General features: G+C 43.0%; 1 protein-coding gene and 2 non-coding genes across 3 annotated transcripts; all 3 read right to left on the reverse strand.

Annotated features, from left to right (window-relative positions):
* Positions 1-1,150: 1,150 nt before the first annotated feature.
* On the reverse strand, positions 1,151-9,748 carry RPL3 (ribosomal protein L3). Its single transcript, XM_061639161.1, has 10 exons — positions 9,640-9,748; positions 7,860-8,052; positions 7,215-7,383; positions 6,189-6,324; positions 5,072-5,258; positions 4,415-4,575; positions 3,431-3,532; positions 2,971-3,066; positions 2,240-2,359; positions 1,151-1,247 (listed from the first exon to the last, which is right to left on the reverse strand). The coding sequence occupies exons 1-10, from the start codon at positions 9,640-9,642 to the stop codon at positions 1,203-1,205; spliced, it is 1,212 nt and encodes a 403-aa protein (XP_061495145.1). The 5' UTR covers positions 9,643-9,748; the 3' UTR covers positions 1,151-1,202.
* On the reverse strand, positions 4,849-4,941 carry LOC133363537 (small nucleolar RNA U83B). Its single transcript, XR_009757704.1, has one exon. It is a non-coding gene; the product is annotated as a small nucleolar RNA U83B (small nucleolar RNA).
* On the reverse strand, positions 6,325-6,377 carry LOC133363539 (small nucleolar RNA U82P). Its single transcript, XR_009757706.1, has one exon. It is a non-coding gene; the product is annotated as a small nucleolar RNA U82P (small nucleolar RNA).
* Positions 9,749-15,496: the final 5,748 nt, after the last annotated feature.

The following is a 15,496-nucleotide window of genomic DNA, read 5'->3' on the forward strand; positions in this document are numbered from 1 at the left end:
TCATCCAACACTAACATTAACTATTCTTTCTAATTACAACTATTACAGATCTATCTCAGCCTGAAGACAAGAGGCAGCTTGTTTCCTTTGAAATGTCCATTTCTTATCATTAGCACAAATGTCAACAGGAGATGGTAAAGGAAGCTTGAGTCAACCTTATTTTATTGAAAACTATCTTCCCTTCAATCAATAGACACCAGGGCACGATACTAACCTTGATATTGGGATTCAGAAAGTTGATATATGCGTGAACAGTGTTCTAGGCTTCTGGGTCTCCTCCTCAAGCAACAGTCAAAGCAGTATTAACATCTTGAGTGTGTACATGACAACTTACTTTGCCCCATTTTGGGTGGTACTAGTATGCAAGACATTACCACAAAAATCTACCAGTGTAGACAGTACCAGGCCACGATTTGTGGTTCCTTTAAGCCAGAACACTTTCATGAGCAAAATGGGGGTGGGGTATTAACATTTGTCTGCCCGTTATCAAAAGCATGTTCCACATTCCTGCGCCCTCTGGAGACCACAAATGTTAGTAATGAAGTTCAAATGGACAACTCCACATGGCTATTACAATTCATAGTGCCATTTCTCCAGGTACTCCATCTCCCTCAAAGAGAGACCAGGGTTCAAATCCCCAGTCATGAAGCTCACTGAGTGACCTTGGGCCAGTCACTGCCTCTTAGCCTCAGAGGAAGGCAATGGTAAACCCGCTCTGAATACTGCTTACCATGAAAACCCTCTTCATAGAGTCGCCATAAATCAGAATCGACTTGAAGAAGGCAGTCCATAGCTCAGTAGTAGAGCACATACAAAAGATGCCAGATTCAATCCATGGCATTTTCAGTTAGGGTACTGTCTTAAATCCTGGAGAGATGCAATATTAGCTAGAGACTAATGGTCTTGAGTTGGCACAAAACAGCTTCCTATATTCCTACCTAAATTTTCAATTACTTCAAAGGCAGATACTTATTGTCGTTGGAATGGTTCCACCCACTCTTTAATGCTTCTAAGTGAATTTAAAGTTGCAGTCCATACATAAAAAAACAATGTATCTGCCCCATAACATCCCATCTGTTTATGCCCACAAAGGAGCAACACTACTTTTTCTATGTTTCCATCATTCATAAAACATGAGGCAGACATGGTATTTGATATTTGTAGCTTTATTATAGTCTACAGTCAGAGCAGCATTCCAGACACTAAGCTGTCTCTTCTTTGGCAATACGATCTTTCTTGAGTGGTCCCTGCAAAGAAAATATAAACATGTCAGTCTAATCAGCAGAACCTTCATTTCATAATGCATCCCAAACCATTTAATAATTAGCTGTTTTTCAGATGGTTTTTTGAAAGTGAACAGAATATGAATTGCAACATAATGATTCAAGTCTGCTGCCACCAACTGGCAGCAGTATATAGCAGTGCACTGGTGGACTAATGGCTACTTTCTGGTGAACCACCTAGTGCCTGTTGTCACTCAGATTCCCCACAGAGGTTAAGTGTGAACAGCAAGACTTATGTATGCAACTATTATTAATGCCTTAATTATACAAGAACCTAAGTCGATAAATGCACACACAAGGCCCTCCCATGTACTATGGTTTTAATTAAGGCTTAAACAAAGTCTATGTCAATACTACTTACACATGGAATGTGGAATCAACACAACTGTTTCCATGTTACATGTATTTTTAGCCCACAACACTATGCAACATTGCTATGAAACATGAGTAGTGCTCAGGGAAAGCTTATATGTCAAGAGAACCAAGGAGGATTGGCACATGCCACTGCCCCTCTCTAGTGACTAATCCTTAGAAAGTTTTTTGAAAACCTGAATATGAAATAGTGTGCGTAAAGGTATGCAAGTTCATTTCCAGCCAAAGGGCTGCTTCCTTATTCTTTGTATATACAAACTTGTGATTAACTGCTACCATTTAAGCAGCAAGAAACATCCGTTAAGACACCATAGCCAGCATCATTCAGCCACCTCCTCGCCAAACAGCCCTTACATAGGAAGAAGTAATTTGAGAACATATCCAGGAGCAAGTCCCATGCAGGAAGAGCTGACCCTATTCTTGAACAGTTAATAGGTAGGTTCTTTTCGCAAACTGTGGATCAAATTCCAATACTGCACACTTCAGAAGATTCTCAGTTGCAGAAGTGCTTAAGAGGACCAATTCAAAGCATCACATTTGACGAAGACTACATGCAGCATGTAGGTATACACCAATGCTCTTACCATGAAAGCCTTCTTCTCCTCTGCTGTCTGGAAGCGGCCATGACCAAATTTGGAAGTGGTGTCAATAAATTTCAAATCAATCTTCTCCAGGGCCCGACGTTTGGTCTGCACAAGCAAGGACTAAGGGGAAAAAGGAGGAATGCATTAAAGTAAGGTTGACTCGCAGGCAACTGTGAAACCTTCAATGGAAACACTGATATGGAGTGGAAAGCTATTAATTCAGGAACTTTTTTCTAGAACTCATCAATCCTCAAAACTTCAATGCAAACCCTATGGCCTCTCTTAATGGCATGCATTATCACACCCAAGCATACATTAAGTATTGCACAATGCCCCCTTTATATTCGAGCCCTGTGAAATAATGTCTTATTTAAAGGACTGAATTGCAGTAGACACAGTTATGCTCTAACAATATAAAACAGAGGCCAGCAATTGGCAGTGTGTGGGCTGTCTTGCTGGCAAGCCTGGTTGCTATGCATTGTCCCAAGAATGGCAGGACAACAGAGGTAAATAGGCAAGGGCCCACTCTCACACTTCACAGGGAAGCTGGTAGTGTGCATGCCTCATTTGCTATTTTGTGTGCATACTACCAAAACCTGGTAGAGAAAACACTGGTCTTCTGGCTCCTTGGCATTATTGGAGGGTTTATAATATCCAAAGTGACAGCTACACACCACCTCCTGCAGCAAAGAAAATTCAATGTCATCAGTCCTTATCCTTGCATTGCTCACCTTGCGTAGAGTGAGAACTCTCTTCTTGGTCCCAACAACACAGCCTTTCAACATGATAAAGTCATTGGTCACTTCACCATAATGCACAAATCCGCCCTGTATGATAACAGCAAATCAATGTATAAGGTAGTTATTTTGTATTACTAGTCTGCAATTTCCTCACCACCAATGAGACTCAAGAAACCAGAGGTTATCACACCTATCCAAGCAAGAGATAGAACTCAAGGCACACAGACAATCACCAGGAAAAGTATGAAGAGCCAGAGAAGGATGGGGGAGATGTGTTTATGACGAAGCTGAACGGCACCTTTAGGAAAAGTTACAGTGCAACTATTAAAACTAAGGGCATTGAAAGTTATTCTATTCCTGTGGAACAAGGCTGTGACATGGTATTTGGGGAACACACAAGCTTCCATCCAACAACATACCGACCCCCAATTTAAATCTGAAAGCCACTTACCAGAGGATTAATGCTCTTGTCAGACTGATCATATTCTGTTGAAGCATTGTTTTTTATTAACTTGCCATCCTTGATTTGGTATCCTTGGCCAATCTTGTAGATCTAAGTGAAAAGGGGGAGGAGAAAATGAACCATTTTTAACAAACAGTGGAAAAACAAAAAGAAACATTAACAGGTATTCACAAATCTGGTGATGACAGCTGGCACCTTACAGATCCCTACTCTCAGAGTTCTATTTTCTATTGTTATTGGACTAAGGTAAGAAACAGCAGTAGTCTTTTCTGAACAGCAGTAGACACTCCCACTGTTTCTTACCTTCATAGCATGCATAAATGAGAAAAGACCCTATCAGTCCCCCAAGCGTGCCAGAGGATGTTGGGGAGATTGGTGATGATTAAACAATGCCTGGCTTGAAAGCTATACCAAGCAACACTGACTTTTAACCTCCAAGGAACTTGCAATTTATGTGTTAGGTGGTCACTAACATGCTGGTACCTTCTACACATATGTTAAGCTTTGGCAAGTTTCACTTTGGGAAGTTATATTTATAACTCATATCATTCCAATTTCAGCTGCAATGACTGCCTTTAGAATTGACAATGACTTGTGACCTTAATGCTCCCTCATTTTTACAGTTGGGGGATGGGAAGAGACACTGACTGAACAACCAATGGATACTATAGTGTCCTGAGTTTAGGACATGATTTCTTCCCATATAGCATTTTAGTAGAATGGGTTGCTCTTCAATGAAATCCTGTATACTTGTACAAATTTCAGCATTGCAGAGCAAGTGTTAAATGAAGCTGCATTGTTGCAAAAGATCTTGGCACAGAGCAAGTTGTGGGCTCAAATCTAGCCAACTAAATCAATCTCTTAACACAATTTTCTTCTATACATCCACAATTCTGCAGTAACCTTACATGAACACAGAACACGTACAGCCTTCAGCTGGAATGGGAGATAAATTGCAAAGCACACTCTCACCTTCTTATTGATTTCTGTGCGGTGATGGTACCCCTTCTGACCAGCTCGAGCTACAGAGAAGGCCACACGAGCAGGATGCCATGCACCAATACAAGCCACTTTGCGCAGACCCCTGTGAGTCTTGCGGGGCAGTTTTTTGGTGTGCCATCGGCTGGTAACACCTAAGAATAAAAGCCATGGAATTTGTTACAACTACTCAACTATACTGTCTGAGTGGACCCTCAATTGTGTGTGTGTGTGGGGTGTGTGTGTGTAGACACTGCCAAGTAAGGTTTTAACGACCACGGTAAGGCCCAATCTGGTGCCCTTGCAATTACCTTCAAAAAATAACCTGCTTGCCTCTGCAACCCTGACACTTAGGATTACTAAACTAAAAGACAGGGATATTACAAAAAACTACTCTGGAGTGACCAAACCCACCCATTTGTTGCAAAGCTGATCTCAGAAGGAAGGCAGCATGGAATGACTCCTCATGGGTATCAGGCACTGTGCCCAGTGCATATTCCATGACCTCATCACTGAACAGCTTCAGCCTAGTGCAGATTCAAGATACCTCCCCTGCCCCCTTTATGCTAAGGCAAAAAGACCCACATAGGATTCCGAGGACACTCTTAGTAGCTTCATTTTTTACTTATTGTTAGCTGGGGGATAAATTACCTTTGTATCCCTTGCCCTTGGTGACGCCAATGACGTCTATCATTTCATCCTGGCCAAAGACAGTCGACACAGGCATTTGCTGCTCCAGCTTTGCCCGGGCCCATTCCACCTTCTCAGCTACAGTGCCACCATTCACCTGGATCTCCATCAAGTGAGACTTCTTTTGCCGGAGTGGAAGCATTCGCATCTGAAGGACCACACAGTGTTATTGCACTGCTTGAGCCAAGATGTCTAATCTTATTTGCCATGTGATTTTCCCTGTATCAATTATTAGTTCCAGCTCCATCATCTCAAGGTGAAGGGTGATCTAATGCTGCTTGTTAAAAAATTGTTTTTGCAATTTTAACTGATGACTTGGGATTTTTCCCCATTACTATCATATTCCTTGAGGGTCTTCTGGGCCTAAAAAGTCGCTATATTCTGAGGGATTGTATCAAAGGGCCCCACATTTCTTTTCTGAGGCCTTTATCAACAGCTTCTTAGATGTATTAGAATCAAGACCACAAATTATAGATACAAGAGCCTTTAGACAAATTCCTGTGTATTCAAATTACAGATCCTTTAAAAACATATTTTGCAAGCAAATTCCATTACGCCAACTAGTTTACATAATTACTAAATTTTGTGCAATAACTATGCTTTGCCAGACCTTCAGCAATAAAAGGTAGAAGTGGACAGAAAAAAACTTAACAGAAATGACAAAACCCTATATTCTTCCAGGGTGGTTGCCACATTCTGGCATCCAGGATTCTACTGCCATGATTTTGCCTGGCTTATGAGCACTGCCCACAGAACTGTTTTCAAATAAGGCCACATCAAAGGATTGGTAGATGAGAAGAGTTAGTGGTTTATGGCACAGTAGTGTCCAGGCCATATTACACCAATTTCCAAGAGGACTGGACACTGGACTAACACAGTTTCAACAGTGAGAACAATGCAAAGCACAGAAACTGGTGTGGCCTCCCCCTTCTGCAGATACTGGTAATTATGGATAGGAGCACCCCCGGAAGTGGAGCCTATCAAATAGCAGAATGGGATTATGCAGCTGCTATCAGCAGCTTGGCCACTGACACTCAAGTGAATTCATGTGTGCTGCAAGAAATAGGTAAGGGCTCACCTGAGTGTGAGCTATGACCCTGACAACCTGGCAGTACTTCTTCATGCTGTTGAAGTCCTTCTCCAGTTGCTTCTTGCCTTCTTCGTCCTGCCATTTCTTGCAGTACTTGGTAAAGGCCTTCTTCTTGGACTTATGCCTTCAAGGAGGAGCAGAGCAGAGATGGGGATTGGCACAGCCCTTCATCAGTCCACCCAGAGAGGTGGTTGAGTGGAAGAAGCTGCCACAGCGATCTGTTTTGGCTCATTGCCGGCTTCTAAGGAGCCTTTTCAACCGACAAGCGGAGCCTGGAGCTCATCAAACAAAGGCAAGACTGCCAGAGCTGAGCGGAGCTGCCACAAATTCATGCAAAGGATATTAATATGCACTGTACAGAACAATTATTAAGAGTCTATTCGGTTTAGAACTTCCTTTTGTACTTTAGAAGCTTTGCAAAAACAATTTCTTAAATTCATTTACAGCTATACAATCTTGCCTCATAATATAACCCTAGTGTTATTTTCCTACCATAAACTAAGCCCAAAAATTTACAAGGGGGACTTTTACATTTGCCTACCCCAAGTTCAGAATCCAGGAAGGTTACTGGAAAGAATACCCTGGTCTGATTACTGGGCACTTGCCACAGTATATCATGTGACTAATCCTTCCCAAGACCCAGGTTAAGACTGCCATCAGTGAAGAAATCATACTGCATATCCACTCCAAGACAGCCAACTACACTCAGTACTCGACAATCAGCAACAAGCGCCAAAGGCGATTTTTTATGTCCGCCCGTCGAGGAAATCATCATGTGTAGCGTTCACATACTCAAGTACCACCATAAAACTTTAACCCCATATTGCAATCTAAACAAAGTCTATAACATTACTTTAAGTTCTCAAGTTCAACAAATGTTCCCTTGCTACAAATGAGATTAAAGCTCAGGGTTACAACTTGGATCCCTCCCAAAGAACTATGACCTAATATAATTGTCTTAACAATTCCTGCTTTCTGTTTCAGAAAACTTCTTAGAATCCCAGCTGTCATTACCAGTTCTTGTAGAAACGACGCTTGCACTCATCACTGATGTGCTCGGCAAAGATGGTCTTGAAGGTACGAAGGCCACGGGGAGTTTCCACGTAGCCCACAATGCCAACAATGACCATGGGAGGTGTTTCCACCACAGTAACTGCCTCAACAACTTCTTTCTTGTTCACCTCTATGAAACAGATAATAGTACAAGTTAGCATTAAAACACAACAATGAACCTGTATTTTCCTATAACTGACTGAAACTAAAATTACTACATTCAAAAGGAACCCACTGCTTCAATCCTGATGTGTGGTGAGAAGAGCTGCAGCAAGAGTTATTATGCCTGGTATTTTGAAACAGATAAAACAGCAACCCTGGTGATCAGAGAAATTCATTCCTTTCTTCTACACACCAGGGATGATATAGCATAGGCTGAGCCAGCAAGTCCCTGATATATACTTCACCTTGGCTATGAAGGACTCAGGTAAGCAACTATCTTTCAGCCTCAGTCCCTTTTCTGAAATAAGGTGCTAATAGTGTCATATTGTAGATGTACTAATATCACTGAGCATGTGAAGCATCCTAAATCATTATATCAATGCCAAGTATCAATTTCACCTCCCTCCCAATAGCTTCCCCTCAAGAGATAGAAGGAATACATACTGGAACCAGGCCTGTCAACCTCACGGACAATGTGGGTCATGCCCGCCTTGTATCCAAGAAATGCAGTGAGGTGGATGGGCTTGCTGGGGTCATCCTTAGGAAAGCTCTTCACCTTGCCTCGATGCCGATGGCTCCGCTTGCGAGGCAGAAAGCCCAAAGACCCATGCCTGGGAGCTGAAAACTTGCGGTGGGACTAGGAAGAAGACATATTTTTGCTTATTAGGAGACTCCTGGGTAAGTCCTAATGCATCTCAGGATTCTTGTGAAATTAAACATCTTGGAAGGAGAAACAGAATGCTTTCCTCACCCATAAAAAATGCCTTGGAAACAACTCCAAAGTGTGCTTATATTGTGTACTGCTACACAGTCCAAACCTTTTTTCCTTGCAAGGCTAGCAATGCTACATCTTGGGCAGGCAGAGTTACAATGCCCTATTAAATAATCAACTTAACCCTATCAGATATTTATCTCCTAAAATACAACCAAGACAGCCCTTTTATATTTATTAAATGTGTATACCGCTCTTCCTTCCTCTACCTGAGCAGCTTGTTTTCACTTTTCTAGGAGCGCGATTTAAGTTTTGCTATGCCTCCCTATCAACATTAAACTTCAAAAAAAACCCTATCCTGAGATATTAGCGATTTTGCATTTGTCAGACAAGGGCTGTATATGCATAAAGCTTTTACTTAGCACAGGCCACTCCTCAGTAAACTCTAAGTTTTCCCTCATCCCATCCCAGTCAGTAGGAAACAAATGGGTGCTTATGGTATGAGCATAAAAACATCCCTAAAAATAACCAGCAGCCTCTCATTCAAAGAGATACAACATCCCATACTTGTTCACTCCATGTTATTATTAGGCTGAATGCTATTTCTGAAAAAGCAAAGTATCAGGACTTTACTAAGTCACTATGATTAAATTTAATGCAGACTAAGGCTGTAATCCAATACATGCCTACTCAGAAGAAAGCTCCAGTGGGTTCAATGGAGTTTATTCCCAGGTGTGTATTGGATTGCAACCTAAAACGTTTCACACTTTGGAACACATCCATACATCTAGGACCCCACCCAGATTTTAGCAGCAAGGCCTAGCGGGGCTTTCCCCATCCCTTAGCTCACACTTCATTAAGTCAGGGGTGGAAAACCCATAACCCTCCAGATGCTGCTGGACTCCAATTCCCATGGGCCCCAATTTGAACTACACTTTCCCCATTCCTGCATTGGAGGCTTCTGAATACCGCCTCAAATAACAATGCACGTCATACAACTAGAATTTTAAGAGACATTCTTAAAGCCATTATTGACCACTTTCCTTGGTGGAGCTGATCTACCCAGACAAAAACACATACCGCACAGTTACTTTCAAAGACTTTGCGAAAGTGTCTGTAATCGATACACTCTATTTTTCAAGGCATTTTATTAACTGAGAAGTTAGGATTACTTCTACTGCACTCCAGCCTAACATTACAAATCCTCTGCGTGCCTACTCATAAGGCCATGACGATGAGTCTTACAGCCGAAATACTTATAACAGGTTTCAGCTGCTCTTTAGATAAGACGAGACAGGTTGGCTAAGGCCAACTCGGCATTCCAGCGCCATCCAGAGTGTTAACAGGCCCAGGACTCCCTTAATGAATGCGATGTAGGAAGCGTCGAAATAATTGTCTGGGAACCTTCAGAAAAGATCCTAAAGCAAGAAAAGCCAGGCTTCAGAGCAGTCAAAGCGACCACAGAAGCGATGACGGCGGATTGCATTCCCTCAAAGTCCCACCAACACCTACCATCTCGACTGCGAGCCGATGTAGAAGGGAAGTACAGAACTGCGCATGCTCTATTTATCTCCTTGCTGCCGCGGCGGGCGTAGACGCGACCCATCCATGCTATGACGCATGCGTTTCCCAAATGATTCCTACGCGCACGTACTCGCGGTGTAATCCTGTATGCGAGACGTCGCGAGAAGATAGAAACGAGAACTCTGTTTAATTTTTTTTTAAAGGCTACGGGTGCCGGGAGGACTCCACCAGCACCCAAACTCACAATTTCATACGAAACGCTGTATTTTGGATAGCCCTAATTAAACTCGAGTAGTGAGTTATTCTGAGTGAACGAGCAACATCATGGGAGAGTTATAGTCCGACTTTATGCATGGGTATGCCTAGGCAAATGGGGTTGCAATCTAACACACACTTACCTCCTGGGAGTAAGTACCATTGAATACAATGAAGCTTGCTTTTGATTAGACATGTACTGGATTGCAGCCTTATCCAATAACAGTACTGAAGGCTATACAGCCTAGGTTTATGCATGAAAAGATGGGTTTATCAATGATGCGACAGTCTGACATAAACCTACAATGAGAGGGTGTACAAAATCGAAAAGATAGCATTGTTTTGTGGGTTAAAATTTGACAGGGTGTAAACATGCAAGGTTAGGAATTACAGGTATATTTTCTGATGCCTTCCGCCTGTCTAATACACCATACATTTAAAGCACATGGCTTCTCCCAAAGAATCCTAGGATGATTTACCCCTTACAGAGCTACATTAACAAACTACAGCACCCTTAACCAACTACAGTTCCCAGGATTCTTGTAGGGGGAAACAATATGCTTTAAAGGTATAGTGTGTACGAAAGAGGAAGGAGAAGCCTGGAAAGGAAAAACATTCCTCACTGAAATCTCCTTTTCCTCCCTGCTCCGCTACAGTTCATGTTTGCACAACTCACTTCTGTTACTGATCCATAGAAGGAGGCCTATTTCTTTCCTTTTCCAACATCCCCCAGTATCCTTACTGCACTCTACCTTCTTTCCTCCTGTATGGGGATGGGGGTCAGGGAGTGGCATCTGATTTATGCTCATTGGTGTTATTTTTAAGGCTCATGTTTTAGAATGTCTGGAGCTTAAGGTAGCAACCTTACCTCAGCATAACCACACACAGCCCTCTTTCTGATGCAATCAACTGTTGTGACTTCACTATTACATAAGGAGAGCCACAAAGCAGATGCTGGAGCTGGAAGGGAAGACATCTGTGCCAGGATGAGTGTGGCTGTACATCTAACGGATCAGCATTAACACAATGGCAGCCAAGAACGGGCTTGCCATTTACCAGCCATCTGGGAAGCAAACTATGATATATGGGGCAGAACTGACTTTGAGGCGGCCTCAAGCTCACATGGTAGTCTACTTCTTTGTGTATTCTCTCTTTGTGAATGTCTACAAGCCACTGCTGTGCCCCCTGGCCACCCTAGCCAGGCTAGTCGTCTACGGGGTCTATGTGTACGTCACTGGGGTCTTCATCCTGTGGCACTGTAGCCTAAAGATTTCAAGTGCTGTGCATTTAATTCTCATTAGAAAGGCCTGGAAGGAAGTGCTAGCGCCAGCAATCCAAATCCTATGGTATTCCCAGGCAGCTATAAGGAGCCTCTGCTTTTATTTGGCTGGTATTTTGCAATGTTGTGCTGCCAAATGGGCTCTGGATTTGCTAGTGCTCCTAAAGCAAAGAAGTTCACCAGACGCTTCAACTGCAAGGCACCAGCTGCACCACTCCACTCACCCCTTTCTCCAAGAAAACCATGAAACCTACCAGACAGTGTTGCAACCAATCATGAAGCAAATAACTGTCTCACTTTTTCTGGGGTTTCTTGATGGAGTTCAGGAAGCTTTGCACCTGTCAGTAAGCGTAGCAAAATATGTACTGACCCAACTTTTTAACTCTGTCAGACCTAGGTGGAGTTCAGCCCGCAAAGTAAACATCTTAGATGACATCACCTCTATCCTCCCACATACTTGCATGCCCTTGTACACCCGTTTCAAGGGCCCTTCAACTTCCATCTTCAAAGACATACCCCAGACCTTTGTTGCACTTAAGTTTGTTGTGGCCACCGAGCACATAATCAGTGGGCCAGGCAAATATGGTTTAGATGGCACTGATATTCCTCTGCATGCAAGATTCAACTTCAAAGTGAGGAATGCATTTTCTACACAAGAAACAGGTGCAACCTTGAAGCAGGTGAAGATAGCTTGTGTGCTCTTCATTGCACTCTACTTTTCCATGCTTTACAGTGCTATTAACAACATCAGATAAATTGATAGGATGTGCAACCTCGTATATGTACAGTTCTTTTAAACAATGAAAAATGTCATTGCTGTAGCACTGCACTCAGATTTTATTCCAGTCGTTGTGATGATATGCTATAATCCAAAGCTTATTTTGGGGTGCAGTTCCTTATTTATGTTGCTCATAGAACTCTGTACCAAATAAAGCAATAGGAACTGGTAACCACCCTCAGTTTCATATGGGACATAATAACCACTGTCAGAAAGAATCCTAGGAAGAAAATGTTCTTTTGAAAGTCAAATTTCTGAGAATCTCAGTTCAAAGCCTGACTTTAATGACAAACTATGATGATGGAGGTGAAAAAAATGCAGCTGAAAGCAGTTTGCTTGCTCATGAATCTTCCATGGCCTAAAATGTGTGATTTCTACACATTTTCTAGTGCTGGTACTGGAAATGTGAAATGTGGCCTGGAAAATAAAACAGGCAGATAGCTCTCAGAAGATGTTCTAAAAAACTGCATACTCTGAAGCAACAATTATTATGCCAGCACAAAGAAACTGCCAAGCTTTTGTTTGGTCATAGCAGAGTGAAAGCGGAGCTCAGGCTTCAGTCCTAAACTCACTATTAGAGAGTAAATCCCGCTGATCACACTAGTACTAAACTATAAGTAACATTCGTAGGATCACAGTGCAACCTTCTATCAGGCCATTTGTCCATGATCTAGCCCATGATCTGAGGGCCTTTCTGGACTTGCCATTTATAGTGGTATAGTTGTGGCCGGGGGAGGGAGTTGTCAGATTATTTGGCCACCCAATGTCATCATGCCACATAGTATTCCAGAATAATGCACTAAAAAAACTCACTTTCTTTCTTCTGCTACAAAAAAATCCAACTTTTGAGAAAGATCCGGAATGGATCCTCAATGTTTTCATTTGTGTAGCATGTATACAAGCATCTTCCTGATTTCTGTGTGGAGGGGATAGGCTTTGTGGGCTTGGTTTTGGAGAAATTTATTGCACAGTGGAGAGAAGAGCCTGGCTGGGAGTCCAGAGTCTGTGAGTTCAAATCCCCGCTCGTGTCTCCTGGGTGTCAAGGGCCAGCTAAAGATCACCCCCACAGGGAGAGGCTCAGGGGTTACGTGCCCTGCCATCTGTGCAGCCGTGGGCAAGCTGCATAGTCCCAAGGAGCCCAGTTGCCCCCCAGCTGGCAGTTGTGGGCAAGGAAGGGGCTGGCTTGTGCAGCTGTGGCAGGCTGAGCAGGCCCTACCCAGCTGGGACCAGCCTCAGAGGGAGGCAATGGTAAACCCCCTCTGAATACTGCTTACCATGAAAATCCTATTCATAGGGTAGCTATAAGTTGGGATCAACTTGAAGGCAGTCCATTTCCATTTTTTTTTTCATTTCATGCCACTTGCCCTCTGACCGGTGCAAGCTGCTACTTTAAGCTCAGTTCAGGAGAGAGATATGGCAGATAGTAATGAGTTCCAGGATGAGCCATAGTGACAGACGCACATAGTTCCTCTCATCTAACCTCTTCTATACTCCTACAAGATGAGAATTCTGGAATACTAGGCATTGGACGCAAAAGGGCCATCCTGTGCACATGCTTATAACTCCGAAGTTTACTGGCTGAAGGAACACAAGGGTACATAAGGTATGTGACTTCAATAACTGAACTTTTCTTCATTCAGGTACAACCAGGCGAACCTTGCACTCACTCTCTAATAACAGCGACATGTGACCAAAGGTACAGACAATGACATACACATTCAGTCTTAAAAATGTCAGACTAACAGGGTGGCTCATGACAGATGCTCTTGGAGGTCGCTGATTCATAGGGTCACCCTAAGTCGTAGTCGACTTGGAGGCACATAACAACAACAACAGCAACTATACCACTATAAATGGTAAGTGCCCAGAAGTCCCCAATTTTATTCAGGGCCTCAGACAAGGTTTTTCATATGACTTGCTTTGTTGTTGTTGTTATGCGCCTTCAAGTCGATTACGACTTATGGCGACCCTATGAATCAGTGACCTCCAAGAGCATCTGTCATGAACCACCCTGTTCAGATCTTGTAAGTTCAGGTCTGTGGCTTTCTTTAGGGAATCAATCCATCTCTTGTTTGGTCTTCCTCTTTTTCTACTCTCTGCTGTTTTCCCCAGCATTATTGTCTTTTCTAGTGAATCATGTCTTCTCATGATGTGTCCAAAGTATGATAACCTCAGTTTCATCATTTTAGCTTCTAGTGATAGTTCTGGTTTAATTTGTTCTAACACCCAATTATTTGTCTTTTTCGCAGTCCATGGTATCTGCAAAGCTCTCCTCCAGCACCACATTTCAAATGAGTTGATTTTTCTCTTATCCGCTTTTTTCACTGTCCAACTTTCACATCCATACATAGAGATTGGGAATACCATGGCCTGAATGACTTGCTACTTGATTTAAAAAACAAAGAAACAAAAACACCTGGAGATGCCAAGGATTCAGCCTTGGACTTTCTGGATGCAAAACATGTGCTCTACAATTTACCTATGGTCTCTCCCCATTTTACCAGGGGGGTAAGCCCAACTGAAAGCAGTGAGATTTAAAGCTATCAGCTATTAGCTATGATGCCTATATGATATTTCCAGGATCAGAGGCACCTATGTTTGAAGTATAAAAGTATGCTACACATCAGAGCTGGGCAGAAGGTAGATCAGCTGGTGCTCTGAAGTAAATCATCAAGGGTTTCTGAGTCCCAGTGATATAACAATAGTGACAACAAAAAAAGCCAATTTCCCCTGCTAAATTAAGCGGTTTAAATCAAGCAAGTTTGGAGAAACAGGAATATATAGGAAGCTACCTTATACTAAGGCCAAACAAGAGATGGATTGATTCCATAAAGGAAGCCACAGACCTGAACTTACAAGATCTGAACAAGGTGGTTCATGACAGATGCTCTTGGAGGTCACTGATTCATAGGGTCACCATAAGGCGTAATCGACTTGAAGGCACATAACAACCACCACCTTATACTGAGTGAGACCATTGGCCCATCTAGCTCAGTACAGTCTACACTGGCTGGCAGCAACTCTACAGGGTTTCAGGAAGGGAACTCTCCCAGCCCCACCTGGAGATGCTGGAGACTGAACCTGGGACCTTCTGCATGCAAAGCAGATACTCTGCCACTGAGCTACAGGCTCAGTAAATCTGCATGCGAAAGGACTTTTGTGCAAGCTCAAGTTCTGGTATTGAAAGCAAATTCATAGGCTGAGGATGTGCTCTAAGCACCTTGTTCTGCAATTCTGTGTCTGTTTTCCTGAGCAACTAATTTGAAGCTGGCTTTGGTTGGAGGGAGAGCCAGTGTGGTGTAGTGGTTAAGGTGCTGGACTACGACCTGGGAGACCAGGGTTCAAATCCCCACACAGCCACAAAGTTCACTAGGTGACCTTGGGCCAGTCACTGCCTCTCAGGCTCAGAGGAAGGCAATGGTAAAACCACCTCTGAATACCACTGACCATGAAAACCCTGTTCACAGGGTTGCCCATAAGTCGGAATTGACTTGAAGGCAGTCCATTTCCATTTTTGGTTGGAGGATCTCAGG

This window comes from Rhineura floridana, chromosome 8 (assembly GCF_030035675.1).
Source record: "Rhineura floridana isolate rRhiFlo1 chromosome 8, rRhiFlo1.hap2, whole genome shotgun sequence".
Classification (NCBI taxonomy): domain Eukaryota; kingdom Metazoa; phylum Chordata; class Lepidosauria; order Squamata; family Rhineuridae; genus Rhineura; species Rhineura floridana.

Coding starts and splice junctions, on each gene's coding strand:
- RPL3 (XM_061639161.1), bottom strand. Junction 5,259..6,188: donor GGGTCATAGCTCACACTCAG/GTGAGCCCTTAC, acceptor GTGGTCCTTCAG/ATGCGAATGCTTCCACTCCG. Junction 4,576..5,071: donor CAAGGGCAAGGGATACAAAG/GTAATTTATCCC, acceptor TTTTATTCTTAG/GTGTTACCAGCCGATGGCAC.